Raw genomic sequence first — 17653 nt, forward strand, 5'->3', positions numbered from 1 at the left:
ATGTAATTCATGATATAAGCAGCAGTGCCTTTCAAGGAACATTTACAATGGTTGGCATACATTTGGCCCAGAGAAAACGTTTATTTTTACGAAGATAAAAGGATTTACTATACAAAGGTCCATTTATATTTAAAATCTCATTAAATTAGGCAATGAAGGATGAGAGAAAGGATTGTCTTTTCCCAAGAGCCCCAAGCCCTTCCTTGGTTCAGCACAGAGGGAGGGGTATTAACTCCTTTCTGGCTCTAGGGAACTGCAGTAATTGGTTCCCAGGTGGTGAAGGCACTAGACAGAACTGGACTAAACAAGTTGGAAAGAACAAATTGAAGTTTCAGGCTGCATAAAAGGAGGTTCTAAGAAAGGAACTATCTTAATGAATCAATACTAGAGGTTGCTTCTCACAAATGTTTTGCAAAACATCATCAAAATAGAATTTCTGTATTCTAGCACACAACTCACTCCTACAGAAACACTTTCTGTTTCTGGTTCATTATCTGCTTTTTAAGTAAATCAACATGAAATGAGGGATTGACAATTAAATATGCAAATTAATGTTGGGAATTCTGATACATGTAGAAATGTCCTCTTGTCTGAATGAATTGTCTTTGAACTTCAAATCAATACTACTCATGGATTGCAATGTTTCTTTAATCAAAATACTGAAAAACTATGTGAATAAAAATCAAAAGTAGGCAAAGTAGAAATCACACATTTTAAAGTATGAAGAAGAGTAATAGTATCCTTTTTAAATCTAATGTCTGCATTTGTGTTATGGGATTTAATTACGGTAATTATTTTTGAAAGATATGATACATTAACTATCCAAACAAAAACTCCAACTTTTTCTCTCCCTCAAAAATAAAAACTGTCCTCCTTGCACATTATTCCCAAACTTTAAGAATAAACAAAATGTAGATTCATTTTTATTTATGTTTTCACTATGATATTTTCTAAGATACTAAAAGGTTAGTTGGGAGTGACGTAGTCTACGAAGTAAGTTTATGCATTAAATTCTATCTTAATACACATAATAAGATGTTTTATTTCTAGGTGGGTGTTGTAGTCTGTATAATTCCAATAAGTGGGTCCTTTCATATTTACTTTATTTAAAACACAAATCACATGTGCTTACTCAACTCTATCTTAATATATTTTTGCTTTGTTACATTTGAAAAATAACCCCTATAAACTTACACTTAATAAAGCATGAGAATGATCACACAATCAATACCAGTTTTATGAAACCTGGAATACTGCACCCTAGCATCTGCTCACACATGTCAACAGGCAAGGAAGCCACTGCCGGTATCTTGATGTCAATTTTCAGGCCCCGGAACAAAGTAGAAAATAGCAAGTGTTCTTTTAAATGCCTCAAACAGCATCATCATCTTGATAAGTTAAAAACTTCACGCAACCATTCTAAACCAGGGTCCCCCACCCTCACCAATCAGATAATCTCCCCATAAATGGATAACTCAGTATACACACATCTAAATCATATTGAGTGAAACTTAATAAAGATATCAGCAGTTGAGGTTCAAATCCACAGAGCGTAAATTCACAAAAGGTATTTTTCTCAAAAGAAAATTTAAGACAATTGAAAATAGGGGATTAGAATGTAAATACTGTATTTTCCTTACTGTGGTGTGATAGTACCCTTCCCAAGCCCTCCCTCATCCCACTAACACAAAGTCACAGTGAAAGGATGAAAGGAAGCAAAAGGGGTAATACAGTACCCATAATAAAGGGCTGAGGGGCGGAACCAGCGCTCCACCCCATCCAAGTTGGAGCAAGATTATCCTATATAAAATAGAAATATATAGTTTGTTATTAGTAGAAATCTGATATGACAGAACATTTGGTGTTACTTTTTGTATATGATGCTCTCTGTCTGTTTACCTATCAATCAAGGCTTGAGTTCTTTTGAAAAAGAAGGTATTTAAGATTTCCTAGACAAGGAAATTAAAAATACAAAATTTATTTTACTTAAGTTATCCATGACATCAATTCACTCAGTTCAATTTTACAAGTTGAAAATTTGGACTGGAAATTTGAAATACAATAAATGTTTCAAAGCTGTCAGCCAGAAATGTGCATAGAACATGCAAAACATAAAGGGCAGAGTGATGATAATTTATTTCTTACTTTCTAACTTCTTATCAAGCACTGTACAACATGCTTTATTTGGTAATGTTGCAGTAAAGCACATGCTTTGAAGAAGTGACAAAACAAAAATAAAATGAGCCTGATTTACGCTTTCACATAGCTATTGTGATTTTATGCTGCTAGGGAAAAGAATAAAATGAGAGTTTCTGAATATATTCAAAGCTAACTTCCCAATTATAATCATCATTATTATTTCCATCCTCACCATCATCCATGATTATATTGTTTACAAAGTCAAAAATTCCAAATACCAGAAACAAAGAAACAAAAATAGAATCAATAATCAGGTTATTTTGTCTCTACAATGCCAAATACATGTTGAAATCATCAGCCATTTTAGGGTTGTATATATGCTGTCATTAAGAGGCAAGGACCATATTCATAAATCTGACAATTTAAACGATTAGTTCATCTCCTATCAGCATCTATAAGGATTTTGTTTTGAAAACTCCAAGTTTCAAAAATTAGCCTCTCCTTATAATATAAAAAGCATTATTGATCAAAATTATAGATAAGGTTATTTCTGTAAAAATTAAAGGCCCACAGGGTCAATACTGTTATGGAAATAAGGTGTTAAATATGAAAATATCTGGCCATTTGACTCATGGATTTAATAAACTTCCAAAAGGTCAAATTTGAAATAATTACAACAGCTCCAAATGTTTAGCATTGTTCAGATTTCGAAAGCTTTTCGAACGTATTACTTTGATTCAGCAGAATCAATCAAATGTTTTCAAAAAAAATCAAAAAATGTTTAAGTAGAATGTATAAAAATTATATTTTTCTCCAGAACTGAAACTACCAGTCTAAAACAAAAGTGACATTTTAATTGGAAAATAAACTTAATTTTCACATATCCTGAAAAGAATTTCCAATAACATTTTAGTAAGCTTTGAGGATCTCTGTGAGAAATAAAATAAGACCGTATTATATTGTGTTAAATTGTTTCTAGTGAGGAAACATTTTTTATATATGTTAGGGAAATTGCAGAAGTCTTCAATTGAAGATTTCATAAGATAGTCTTATGTTCTTAAAAGGTGACATTTATAATAAATTTTATTTTAGAAGAACACATAAGGCTATCAACAAACTAGAAAATGCAAATGCAAGTCTGCAATACAGCTTTGTTTCTATAAACATAACGAAATCTTAGGCAGCAAAAGAGCAATGATTTTTCTGTTGGAATCACACTTAGTTCAGCAGCTTTGTTTTAGTAAAAGGAAATTTGATTAAAACAAAGAAACTAAATTTTTATGTTATACATCTTATAGATTAATGCTTCATATTTTTAAAAAGGCATGGAAAATAACAAGTCAATAATGACAAATTTTTTAACCTGTTATGAATCATAGGGAATGCTGTCATATTTCCTTAAAAGGAGTAATATAAAATTTTCTGTGACTCATATAAATGATAGTTAAGTTATGGTTAATTTATGAATCATCTATGGTAATGAGTCAAAATTATATTTTCTATTATGTTATAAAAGTTTAAATTCATTTTCATGAAAAATTGTGTAGATTTATATATAATCTTTAAGGTGATACTGCTATTTATATAAATTAAGAAGATTAATGTAGTTATAAATTGAAGCTATATTAACATAACAAAAACCTTTTAAAATTCAGTTAATATTTAATATCTACCCTTGAATACATTCAAATAACGCAAACTTTGGCATTGTACAGACACAATTTTGACAATTAAAAATTTTTTTCCTTTACACTTACATTTAGGCACATGTATGATTCATATTGTTTTCAATAAAACTCATTAAGTACAGCTTAGACCACCACAAATGAGAAGCACATGATGTAGAATTCACTTTAGTTGATTATTATCATCATCATTACACATAGTACTTTAATAGTGCATCTGTTTTTTTGTGTACAGGTTTGTAAGGAAACTCCCAAAATGGATTAGGAAATAAAGTCATTTTAATGAGCACGGCAGATAAATGATATTATATCATTTCAAGGGAGGCCTAAGTTCTCTTGCATATCACCTAGAAGTAAATATGCAACAGATAAAAGGAAAAAGTAGCAATTTGCAAGGATTTGCCATTCCTTTTGCATGCATGAGTTTTCCTTTTTTAAAATTTACTTTAATAATTTTGGCTCTATACAATACTTCACGTTCTTTCATTTTCCTTACCCTCATCCCTTCAAAACGTGATAAGGCTCTCAGAGGTCTCAGAGCTCTTAGTGTCCTGAGAGATTTGATGGCGCCAAGTTCTGAGTAACCCAAGGCATTTGCTGTTAAACTGACCAATGAAACCTGCACACACACAAAAGTAAATAAATAGAATCACTGTCATTCAATTTGTAGTTACTATGTAATACAATAATTACAATTAAAAATAATTTATTTTATTGAAGTATAGTTATTTACAACATTGTGGTAATTACAATTTTTGTTTATAATTCCTCAGAAGATGAGTGGCTACATATTTTCAGTAAACCTTTTAAAATTTTAAGGAAATATTTTTAGTTGCATGCAAAGAAAGTAGCTTTCATGATGTTAATTAAAAACTAGTTGAATAAAAAAAAAAAAACTAGTTGAATAAAAAAATTAAATGTCATGTGATTTAGTAATTACTCAGTTAGTTAGAAAACCTAAGTAAAAATTGATTTTAAAAAGGAAGAAGTCCAGGTATAGGAAAATGTCATTGATTATTCTTCCTTTACTTTATTAAGTTGCTGCTGAATTTAGGGCTTTGCCAATGGTTAGTAATAAAATATAAAAACTGCTATTGTACCAGAAAAAGCAAGAAATATCTATCCTGTGTTGGTATTTTCAACTAATTATAATTGATACCCACAGAAATTAATGCGCTGTCATATTAATTTTGAGGTTGATTTTTTGAAGATGAATTTTTGTTGTCTTGCTAATACTTTGTGTTTTCACTTATCTAAAGTTTATTCCTATGTAAATAATGTAACTTAAAAGTAATTCTATCATGAAACTTATTCAAAATTTTTATACTAATCTAGAGCTTCTGCCATGGTACTTGGCCCAAAATCGCCAGTCAATAAATGTTTACCAAATAAAGAAATAAATAAACTAACTTCATCTGCATGAAATATGCAACTAAAACTAAGAAATAAAAATTTTAGATGTGTAATTCTCTAAATAAAGACCAAAACTCTGTATCCAGAGTTAGAATTTCTTTGGTTTGAGAATAGCTGGTATTGGATAGTTCCAAATACACTGGATACTATTTTTGCAAAATTTTCTATGTTTAAGTGTATTAAGTTGGCTTATGTTTAATATGCTTTTTAGTTTACTTGAGATGTGCTATAATTCCTTTTGTCTTTTTTTAGAGTGTTATGCTGAGCCTTATGAAGTAATTAAAATAGAACCGTGAAAAATAAAAGTATTATTATTGCAAAACTATAAAATTCCCTTCAGAATTATTTTCCTAAAATATTTCGGAAATGGCTATTAAAAACCAACTCATAATAATAAATAAAATCATCATTCTTCCACTAAAAAATTCAGACATGGAATAAGCATAAAAGAGAAAAGCAAAGCTCAGGAATTTTCAAAAGGATTAAATTATATTTAGATTTAAAGCCTAGTGTGAAAAATTATGAGCAGTTGAAATATGATATAACTTCTAATGCTTGAAATCTCAAATATTAGAAACTTTCTCTTTGTGACATGCTGAAGCAATTATTCTTTTGAGGTTTCTTTCTTTTTTTTATTGAGGTATATTTGATTTACAATATTATATTAGTTTTAGCTGTACAACATAGTAGTTCAAAATTTTTATAGATTATACTCCATTTAAAGTTATTATAAATATTGGCTATATTCCCTGTGCTGTATAATACATCCCTGTAGCTTATTTATTTCATACATAGTAGCTTGTACCTTTTAATCCCCTACCCCTATTGTGCCCCTCCCCCCTTCCCTCTCCCCAGTGATAACCACTAGTTTGTTCTCTATATCTGTGAGTCTGTTTCTGTTTTGTTATATTGACTAGTTTGCTTTACTCTTAGATTCCACGTATAAGTGATAACATACAGTATTTGTCTTTTCCTGTCTGACTTATTTCAGGTCCATCTGTGTTGCTGCATATGGGAAAATTTCTTTTCTATGGCTGAGTAGCATTCTATTGTGTGTGTGTATATATATATACACACACACACACACATATCTATCATATCTTCTTTACCCATTCATCTGTTGTTTTTTTTTTTTTACAGAAGCTGTTGCCGGTAGGAGTTTATTAATTAATTAATTAAATTTTTTTGCTGTGTTGCGTCTTCGTTTCTGTGCGAGGGCTTTCTCTAGTTGTGGCAAGCGGGGGCCACTCTTCACCGCGGTGCGCAGGCCTCTCACTATCGCGGCCTCTCTTGTTGCGGAGCACAACCTCCAGACGCGCAGGCTCAGTATTTGTGGCTCACCGGCCTAGTTGCTCTGCGGCATGTGGGATCCTCCCAGACCAGGGCTCGTACCCGTGTCCCCTGCATTAGCAGGCAGATTCTCAACCACTGCGCCACCAGGGAAGTCCCTATCCATCTGTTGATGGACACTTAGGTTGCTTCCATATCTTTATATTATTATAAATAATACTGCTGTGAACATTGGGGTGCATGTACCTTTTCAAGTTAGTGTTTTCACTTTCTCCGGATATATATCCAGGAGTGGAATTTCTGGATCATATGATAATTCTATTTTTAGCTTTTTTAGAAACCTCCATACTGTTTTTCATAGTGGCTGCACCAATTTATATTCCCACCAACAGTGTACAAGGGTTCCCTTTTCTCTACATCCTCGCCAATATTCATTATTTGTGGTCTTTTTGAAGATAGCCATTCTGAAAGGTGTGAGGTGATACCTCATTGTGGTGTTGATTTGCATTTCCCTGATGATTAGCAACGTTGAGCATATTTTCATGTGCCTATTGGCCATCTACATTTTCTCCTTGGAACAATTTCTATTCAGTTCTGCCCATTTTTAATTTAGCTGCTTGTTTGGTTTGATGCTGAGTTGCATGAGCTGTTTGTATATGTTGGATGTGAACCCCTTATCACTCTTTTGAGGCTTTTTTCAATTCACTCATTTCATAGTAACACTGTTAAGCTTTTCAAATAGCTCTGGGTTTGCCTTTTTTCAGAATTAAAGAGATATGATGTATATGCATGACCCTTAGTTCTAGAAATACTTTCCATAAGGAATCTGCATAGTTCTGCTGGATTATCATCTTTGGGTAATAAAACTGTGGCCTATGAAGTTTGTAATATTTCGAACACACTTTTCTAAAACTGAAATTATGCCAAACTTAAAACATATAACATGATGTTTACCTTTAACAAATCTCAAAGGCAGCCACTTGTTTTGGGTAGATGAAATATTAATCATTAGGTTTACAAACTCTGTGAAGGGCTGTTGGTACATTATGGGCTTGCTGCAAATCTACAGTTACACTGGGGAAACTCCTCATCACAGAATGAAGTAGAGTTTTTCACTACACCCCGTACATCTTACTTCCTATAATGGAGTTATAATCTATATAATCTACTCTTTAAACATATCCTTTAAAAACTTTGAGAAGATGAAAAAGAATTTTTAAAAATTGACATTAGCTTCCACCATCATCACTGTTTATTGAATGTCTTTAACTCTGTATGCACTAATATCATCATTTTACAGAGTCAAAAGCCAAGTAAGTTACTCAGTGGCACACAACCAATCAGTGGTGGGGCTGGGATTCAAGCTCGATTCTGTCTGATTCACAACGTAAGTAATTTAAACAACATACCCTATTTCATCACTCTCCCTACAAAGTTCTGCTACGTTTTTTCCCAGCTTTTTATTCTAGATAACCACCACAAATCCCATCCCCCCATGCTAAATCAGTATTAAATTAGCTTATTTCTTACAAAAACTACACTATTATTCAGTGAATTAGTTTAGTGTCTACTAAGTAGCATATCCTGTCAGCATAACAGAGTGATCAAAGATCCACTATTTTAGAATTAGTTTATAGATAAAACAAATTACCTTGAATGGAAGATGAAGATAGGAGGATACTTACATCAACAATTAAGAAGTCTAGCCAACACCAGGCATTGGTGAAATATGTCTGATAGCCATATGCCACCCATTTTAGAAGCATTTCCAGAATGAAAATGTAAGTGAAAACCTTATCAGCATATTCCAACATTGTCTTGATTGTCTTTCGCTGATCAATATATATATCCTCAAATGCCTATAAAGAAAAGTTATGCATTTTAGCTTTCTGAAACTATTACACTATTACAACTATTATGAGCTATTTTCTCTGACCACATATAAATATCTTTTCCTGATTTTATATATATGACAGTTCATTGGAATAGGAGGGTAGAGGAAGAGTAGCTATCGCTGTCTTTTCTTTATCTCAAAGATCTTTTAATGAATCAGGAGAAAAGTTATGCTCTCTATTGATATAACTGGAAGGAAGAAGTAAAAGCGTAACTCTAATGAATTAGTTTGACTTGTTCAGGAAATAGTTCTTGATGTCACATCTTGATGCTGCTACCCTAACTTGAAGTTATTTATTCCTTTTGTTTCATATCTTTTGCTTCCTCCTGTTGGCTTTTTTAATTTTTATTTTTTGCCATAGAAAGGAGGTTGAAGAAATAAAAAGTGAAGGCTTATATTTTTCATAAAGCAGAAATTGTAATTGATCATCACATTGCCTAATTTTACTATACAGTTGAGTTCATTTGTTCCCTTTGTCCCCTTCATTTTGTTGATAGTTTATATTTCTCAGCAAAGATATGGTGTGACAAGGATGGTAAGATGAATTTACTTCTCATTTAGACTCTAATATCTATTCTTCTTCTAATATGAACCTCACTTGATATTTTATATCTAACTATATATTCATTTAAATGGTGAAAAACTATTTCTTGTCTAAAGTGCCATGTAGATAAAATTTATTTCATCAGAGAGATATGCATAAAAATATAGGCCTGTGTTAGAATTATACACTTTTAAGTTAAAGAAACCTAAGTAATTGCATTTCAATCAGGCAAGTTTTATCATCTTTCCATCCTTTATCTATCTATCTATCTATCTACCTATCTATCTATCTATCTACATCTATCTTATGGCTTAAGTAGTCTATTTGTGTCAGCATTTTCCTAAAATGTTATCTATATGCTATACTTTATATTTTTGTAAATGATTTTCATATAAATAGAAATTGATTCTGATGAACACTTTTATATATAGAGAAACCAGTCCTTAAATAATCCCTTAGGCACGCTGCCCAATATTTATTTTTACTGATATCCATTGTTCTCTGAGTAGCATAAGAACAGTGGACCCAATTCAAAACGGACAGAGAAGTGGTTCCTAAGGACTTTTTGACTGTCCATAAAGAGATAATATCATTCATAAACAAAATTCATCAGAACTTAGAAGTTATATATACCCAATCACAGGACTTTACTGTAGTTGCCATGCTTACTTTCTTGTTAAAATATGAGTAATTAAATACTCATGTTCTTTGGTTATAATGAATAAACTAGAGGGACAAATTTGGGGGGTTACTTAATAATAAGCAAAAATTAATAAATAGCTTGTTAGAAGTATATGTATACATAATAAAAGTAAATCCAGAACTGCATAGTTATACATTGTATATAGTCTGTAAGAATGAAGTGGGGTAATTAAAGATGCACTGGAGATGGGTAGAAGGGTGGGTGGGTGGGTATATGGGTGGATGGGTGTACGTATGGATGGATATAGCGATGCACATATGTTTAAGGAAGAAGTCATAAATGGAGATAACAGTTTGGGGGCTATCAAACAGAGGTGATGGCTGATTCCACAGAAATGGATGTAGAATGAGGGTTCAGGAAAAATAATGCATTGGATAATAAAACAATGCTACTGAAAGGATTAATAAGTCATTAGTATTAGGTGATTCTAAGACTTGGCATTATAGCACGTTTGCTTAATATTCACTCACCAGAGCACCACTACTAAGGAGAATCATGAAAACAATGAAGGTCTCAAACCAGTTATGTTCAACTATTCGGAAACACGTTCTTCTCAGGTTCCACCATTGTTTTCCTCTCCCTTCCTCCACACTAATTTGACAACATTTGAATCTTTGTACACAGCCTGCAAGTATAATGTTCAAACAGGAGTAGGTAAATAACTTCTGCTGCTTCAATGATACCCTTTGGTGTGTCCTGGATTCATCTTCTCATTGCTACTGCCATCTCTATCTTGCTAGGATAACTCTCTAAGCCTGGAGTAGTAAGAGCACATCTATTAGCAGAGTGAAGTTGTGAAAATTATTCAGCCTCTTTAAACGGTTCCCTGGATAATACCTGTTTTTTCTGACCCAACTGCTATTGTCCAAGAAAGAACGTTGTAAAGTACAAGTACATGTTAAGTAGCTTTGCCTTGTACTATATCATCCTATTGCACTTTGTTGAAGTCACTCTAGGAAAGGACTTCAAAGTGAAATTAATAATAAGCAGAGGGCTTCCCTGGTGGCACAGTGGTTGAGAGTCCGCCTGCCGATGCAGGGGACACGAGTTCGTGCCCCGGTCCAGGAAGATCCCACATGCCACGGAGCGGCTGGGCCCGTGAGCCGTGGCCACTGAGCCTGCGCGTCCGAAGCCTGTGCTCTGCAACGGGAGAGGCCACAACAGTGAGAGGCCCGCGTACCGCAAAAAAAAAAAAAAAAAAAAAAAAAATAATAATAATAAGCAGAAAACGTCCCTTTTAAAGAGGATGCAGAGTAATAATATAGTTCTTACCCAACAATGCTGTTTATTACTGTTTAGGTTCTCTTGTGGTGCTCCTAGAAGAGCTTATAGAATTTTCAAGATTAATTTAGTCCACTATAATGTGATCTGACTAGTCCTGCTTTGATTTGGTGTTGCCTTCCCTATACTGCTTTCACTCACTCTAACAAGAATTAAATCAACAGGAACCATAATGGAAAAGAATATAAAAAAGAATGTATATATATATAAAGCTGAATCACTTTGTTGTACAGCAGAAATTAACACATTGTAAATCAACTACACTCCAATAAAAAAATAAAATTAAAAAAATAATTAAATCAAGAGAAATTTGTGAGCACCTTTGTAATCACCATAGAGGATATTAAAAAAAAAGAAAAAGAGAAAAAATGTAAAAAGGTACAGAACGTGGACTTGCCCCCAGGAAACCTACAATCTGGTTTTTAAGAACAGATATAAACAAAAGAACCCTGCCTCAAGTCAAAAAAAAAAATCAGGTATGCTTGAAGAAAAGGGAGAAAGGAGGGGAAGGGAAAGAAGGGAAGGAAGGAAGAAAGCCAATAAAGATATATATAACAGTTCAAATGAGAAAAAGAAGAACCCTCATAAGATAATACATGATTAGTTATCAGGTGAATTAAAGAATATCTTTATTTATAGCTGTTCAGAGGAATAAGAAGTTTTTTCCACCATGGTCAGATGAAGGTAGTTCTGAGGACTTTGAGTGATGTGTATAATTTATACAGGAAAAGAGGGAGAAAATATATATCAGGCCTATGAGGAAAAAAATCACAAAATAGAGAATATGCAAATATATTCATACCTTCAAAACTCAAATTCCTAAGAAACTCAGACCATGGGAAATACTAATCATGGAGAAAACAAAGCTCTTAGACTTATTGTCCATATTGTGCCAGGCTAAACTAGATATTGTGCAGGGATCAGGTATTGGGCAGTGCTTATTTCCTGTTTCACCCAGCAAGCATTGGAAAATAATGATTTTGTTAAAAAAATACATCTGAGCATTTGCAACTCATTTGACTTTAATAGCTAAAAAATTACTTCTAAAGTAACTTTCGTGTATGAGAATTTTGACTAGTGTTTAAGATGCCAACTTATTGCGAAATCACCATTTTATTTGAAATATTATAAATTAGTCATTAGTTTTGACATTAAAATATCTTTTCTCCATGTTCATGGTCCCTTACACATAATGGGCAGATATAACCAAAACATAACATGAGATTTTAAATCTGTTGGCATATAAGAGGTAATTGAAATAGATTGACTACAAAATTCTATTCTGAGTGGTCCATTTTGGGTGATCAACAGCTAAAAAAAAACTGCACTCTATAAAGGGAAGATTAACATGAAGATCATGTTCTTTACCTTCAGTGAAACAGGCTTCAGGTTCAAGGGTTTCCTCAGGTTCCACTACAGGCTGTTCCTCGGCAGGTGCTCCAATGTCTACAGTGCTGCCTTCGGATGAGCTACTGCTTTCATTAAGTTTCTGAGCATGAGATGGACATAAAAAGTAAATCACTTTTATTTTGGTACCTAAGAAATAGCCTAGCAAGGAAGGATTAGTACAATGAACTGATTCTGGATTCTCCTTGAAATGAAGAGATTTTAAGATTAAAAAGAAAGAATGAATAAGAAGGGGAAATAAGGAAATCATCTATGGTAACTCCTTTACCATAATTTGCAATGTATGAAGTCAGACTGCTATGTTATGAAGTTTCAAACGGCCATCAAAAACATGTACTAAGCAAACCACTGTCCTATGAATTAGAGAAGCCCCAGAGGGAGGGGTGGGAGAGGGGAAGTTAGTGATAATCGTTATCACTTTACAAATGATAAAATTAAGGTTTACACAGGTTAAGTAACTTGTCTAATGTCATATAACCAACAAGTGAGAAAGCCAAGATCTGAGAGAATTATTGCTGAGCCCAAAGCCTATGCTCTGACTTCTGTGCAACCACCCTGTTTCTGAAATAAAAGAAACAGTGTATTCACATGCTTATAATTCTTCCATCAATTTAAAAGCGGAAATAATCCATAGAAAAACTATCAAGATGAGTCGAACAGATGAAGAGAATCTACCATTCAATCTTGAAGTGGAACACAAAAACAAAGGCACCTTGTTTATAACATAAACCAATAATGGAATTTTACATAATACATATATTCAGTGTCTTCATGAAAATTAATTCATCAGATGCAAAAAACTAACTTTTGGATATGTGTAGACATGAGTTCTATTTAATCTTTGTTTACAGTAATTATGCCAAACGAATTATATACTTGTTATAAAGCAAATGTCATAATAGTAACTTAAGCACAAGCAATAATAAAACATTTTGGTATAACATTACTTTAACTCACAGAGAAATTTTTTTTAAATACTGCTTGAAAAGTCTTTAAAATTTCTGAACAAATCCAGCTTTTGCTTATCACAGTTCTTCACACATAGTGCTAGATATCAGGCTCCTTATCAAACTTTGTATCCATTACTAAATATTATTGATAACCCAGATTTCAGTTTTCAGTTAGCAACTGTGAGTACTGATGTGAACCTAAAATAATATAAAATTAATTTATGTCTACTTATTGCATCCCTAAATATCCTCCCCTGATGTGGCTTGCCTAGATGATGATAAAATAAACTGATACCTTTTTTTATGTATAGTTACTCCAGGTCTTACTGGGTCAGACTTTCTCCAGATGAGAGCTGTCGCCAATATATCCAACTTTATTCTTAAGAATATTCTTTAAAATTTTCTATTCTTGTCTTATAACCCAACTTTGTAATATGTTACCAGTTACTCTACTTCTAAGCGTATTTTCCCTTTAATGCATACAGTTGGGAATCAATCTACATTTTAGAAATTTTAAAAGGATATAAAAGATGATTAAATGCCCATTATTAGTACTCAGTTGGAAGATGTGCTCCTGGAAAGTTCCCAGGTATAGACAAGTGATCCTCTAGATGTTTACAAATTAATTTCCAAACACATCTTAAGCAATGTAATTATATTCCACGATCTGCCTGGACTATGGCAGGAAAGTAGAAGTGTGCCTAGTGTCACTTAAATTCAGCATGCTCTTAATTAAAGATGTCTTTTTTTTTCTTTTTTTCTATCCTAAACCTACTTTTTAAACCAAGTTCCTGATTCCGATTCTTTGCAACATCATTCTTTCAGCACCTAGACTCAAACCTCCTTGTCTTATTTATTTCAAATATTGACAGTAAAGTCATTTAATTCTACCTTTGAAATAACTCTTCTCTCAGTTTCATCTTCCAAATTCTTATGAACTCTCTGTTGACTACTGTCACTTTTTTTTGGACAGCTATAAATAATAAGTTCATCCTTATTCTCGCCTCACCTAATTCTAGACCTTTGTGGAACACAAAGCCTGAATTATGCTACATGCCCAATAAATATTTGGTGAATGAATGAATACCTCTGTTTCAGATATTACTACCAAATGAAATTTCTGTCTCCAACTTAGCTTTCTAACCAAATTTCCCAAATCTATCTTTCACAGAAGTTGTCCTTTAGTCAAGGTGAACTTCTTAATGTTCTCTGGCTTTTGCTTATAGTGGCTTTTGCCCATCATTGTGGAAGAATAATAATTACGCTCTCATCTTCAACACTTTATCGGCACAATTCTTTCAGCACGTACTTCTTTTTATTTAGCCCACCTCCATACTAACTGACTTACCAAGCTAACGATGCTTGGCATTTTCTCTGTAGAACACAATGACGCCAGTGGTGTGCTGATATTTTCTCAGGAGGTGGGCTACACTCTAGTACACCTGTACATCTCTTCTTCCACCTGGTGAGTTGTGTACTTATCAAAAATAAGTTATGTTTGTGTTCAAATCGACCTGTACTATTGTAAATTAATGTAATTACAGAATTTACTCTTGCATAATTTGATAAAATGAGTTTGAAAACAAAGTTATTTATTGTATTCATAAAAACTAAGTTGAAATCATTGCATAAACTAAATAAAGACAAATCTCTCATACATATACAAACACATTAAAAAAAAACTTATTGTAAAATTAGGTGTGAATAATTATTTTTAAAAAGGGGTATTGGGACTTCCCTGGTGGTCTAGTGGGGGGCACAGGTTCAATCCCTGGTTAGGGAGCTAAGATCCCGCATGCCATGGGCGTGGCCAAAAAATGGGGGGGGTGTAGCTGGGATATAAATTTCTGGAAGGATGCTAAATTCAGGTTGCCTTGTAAGGTTCTTTAAAATCTTTGTCCTCTTTGAAAAACCTAAACTGGACTCATAGATGATGAATTACAGGTGTGGCTCATGCTAAAGTGATGATGCAGAACCGCAAACAATGAACCCAGACTGGAACAAGAGGCCCAAAGGCACATTTTAATGTAAGTATGTATCAATTTTCAAAATGAAGCAGTTTAATGTTTGGGATTGGAAGGAGTTTGTATACATTTCAGGAATGGGACATGATTACAGGTTCGAGTTTTAAAGTTAGTATTCATATCTGGTTTAAATAACTCCCTAAAGCAACATTTTGCAGAAGAAGCCTGGTAAACCACATCCTCGCTGACCCCCTTGATAGACCCTGATTCTCACACTAGCGAGGGAAACTTGCCCCACCTTTGTCATACTGACATCAGATAAAATGACAAGTGAATGTTAGAAAGACCAAACCACAGGCAAGTAGGCTCAGGCCAGTTAATATACTCTAGATAAATTATGCTAACCAGAGAAAAAAGTTAGTGTTTTTTCTATAAGTCCATACATAATGTAAATAAATAGCATTAGTATGAAAAAGAAAAGAAAAACACACAAAATGAAACAGATACAGAAGTGACTGAACTGAAGTGTGCCCAGGCAATGCACGGGAGGCAACAAAGGTTTTGACTGATGAGCTAAATAAAGAACATTAATAAGTAAAATTAAATAATAAATGTATTAAACAAACAGATTAAAATACATAAAAAATTAACAAACTGAACTCTAGCTTATTGAGTCATTGGCATCATCTTAGGATTCTGCTGACAACACTAAAGTTTGTGTGTTTTATTGATTTTTTTTCCCTGAGAACCACGTGCTATACTAATATCATCTGCTACATTGATAATTCATTAATTTCTCTTTATTTATGTTCCCTTTGTTTTGTTTTTCCTTTTCTAATTTCTCAAACTAAGTTCTTTGTCATGTTCTTTCATCCTTTCTTGATCATCCTTGTTAATAGTAAGACATTCAGTGACTGCTTGGTCCAATTTCATAGATTTTGGAAGAAAAAGTTCTTACTGTTTGGGAGGACATTTTTAATTTTTCAAGTGGTTATATTTTTTCTATCATTTTATTATTAATTTCTCATTTAACTGCATTGTGATTAGCTAATAACCCTATATGATATCTTCTATCTTGAATTTATTGGTATAATAGCCCTACAATGTCTGCTTGTTTGAATTTATTGAGACTTACTTTGAAATTTGTATAAATATATCAATACCATGGGCCACTGAAAATAAGAATTCTCTGTACATATTTTTGAGATAACATACATTTATAACATTTTTGCTATTTGTATTATTCAAATTATCAATGTCCTTATTTAATTTTTCTTTGATTCATCACAGACTAAAAGAATGGTATTAAAACTCTCACAACCAATATACTTTTATCAATGTATTCTTATATTTCTCATTGTTGAAATCAAAGATGATGCGGTTCTGAGTTCTTTATGTGGTTGGAGTAATAACACTATTACTCAAAAAGGGAAGAATTTTTAGATGTATGGAAAGAGTCCATCTCTATATTAGCACATGAGATAAGAATTCAGATAAAATACTAAATAAATTGGATAACAGCAAAACTAAAACATTCTCAAAAAAGTACTTGTAAGGACAATTAATTTTTCCTTTTTTTGTTCTTACATTGAAATTTAATTTTATTTTGAAATTCACCATTCACATAATAAAGCAACTGGTTCTCATGGTCTTTGAGATTAATAGACTATTTAAATATCCATTTTAATGTTTATTAAGCCATTAATCAACCTTTAATTTACTAATTTCCAAATGAGCTAGTTCATTTAAAAATATGTATATTTTCACATGTAACTCTCAATAGCTCAATTTCTGTAAGGACTTATATTGTCCATGTATTTTTGGCAGGCTGACAATAAGTGAGCAGAGAGAATGCGGGAACCACAGCGTATCTGAAGCATCCACTTTGCCTTGTACATCAGGGCATTCAATAACCACTTAATAACTGCAACCCTGATGGGAAGAGCATTTTTCCTCCTCAATGGATTTATGCAACATTTCATGCTTTTTAAAAATGTTCTGTACTATAGTAAATGATTTTGACCTTGAGGGTGAAGCAAAACAAAGGAAAGCAAATAGTACACTCCACAATATTTCTTTGAGTAAGTGATTAAATGGGTTTTTTTGTTGTTGTTCTCTGACTTGATTGTAGGATGTTTATGCTTTTATTTTAGACTTGGTTTGTTACAATGAGCTTATTTATAGGGTTTACTAGAAGTTCAATTTATAATGTGATAAAAATATGTTAAAAATAAATCTGGGTATTCCCTGGTGGCACAGTGGTTGAGAGTCCACCTGCCGATGCAGGGGACACGGGTTCGTGCCCCAGTCCGGGAAGATCCCACATGCCGCGCAGCGGCTGGGCCCGTGAGCCATGGCCGCTGAGCCTGCGCATCCGGAGCCT

The 17653-nt window shown here is 33.0% G+C and overlaps 1 protein-coding gene across 1 annotated transcript in view; it reads right to left on the reverse strand.

The window, feature by feature from the left end:
* The window catches only part of SCN1A (sodium voltage-gated channel alpha subunit 1), a gene marked incomplete at both ends in the record, with an annotated part of 93624 nt that overhangs the window by 15897 nt on the left and 60074 nt on the right, over positions 1 to 17653 (reverse strand). Inside the window, 4 exons of the mRNA XM_082841567.1 lie at positions 4321 to 4443; positions 8213 to 8386; positions 10139 to 10293; positions 12318 to 12438. Coding sequence (XP_082697693.1) covers positions 4321 to 4443; positions 8213 to 8386; positions 10139 to 10293; positions 12318 to 12438 — 573 coding nt within the window. The remainder of the gene's footprint in view (positions 1 to 4320; positions 4444 to 8212; positions 8387 to 10138; positions 10294 to 12317; positions 12439 to 17653) is intronic.

Source organism: Leucopleurus acutus (genome assembly GCF_964270905.1).
Source record: "Leucopleurus acutus genome assembly, chromosome: 6".
NCBI lineage: Eukaryota > Metazoa > Chordata > Mammalia > Artiodactyla > Delphinidae > Leucopleurus > Leucopleurus acutus.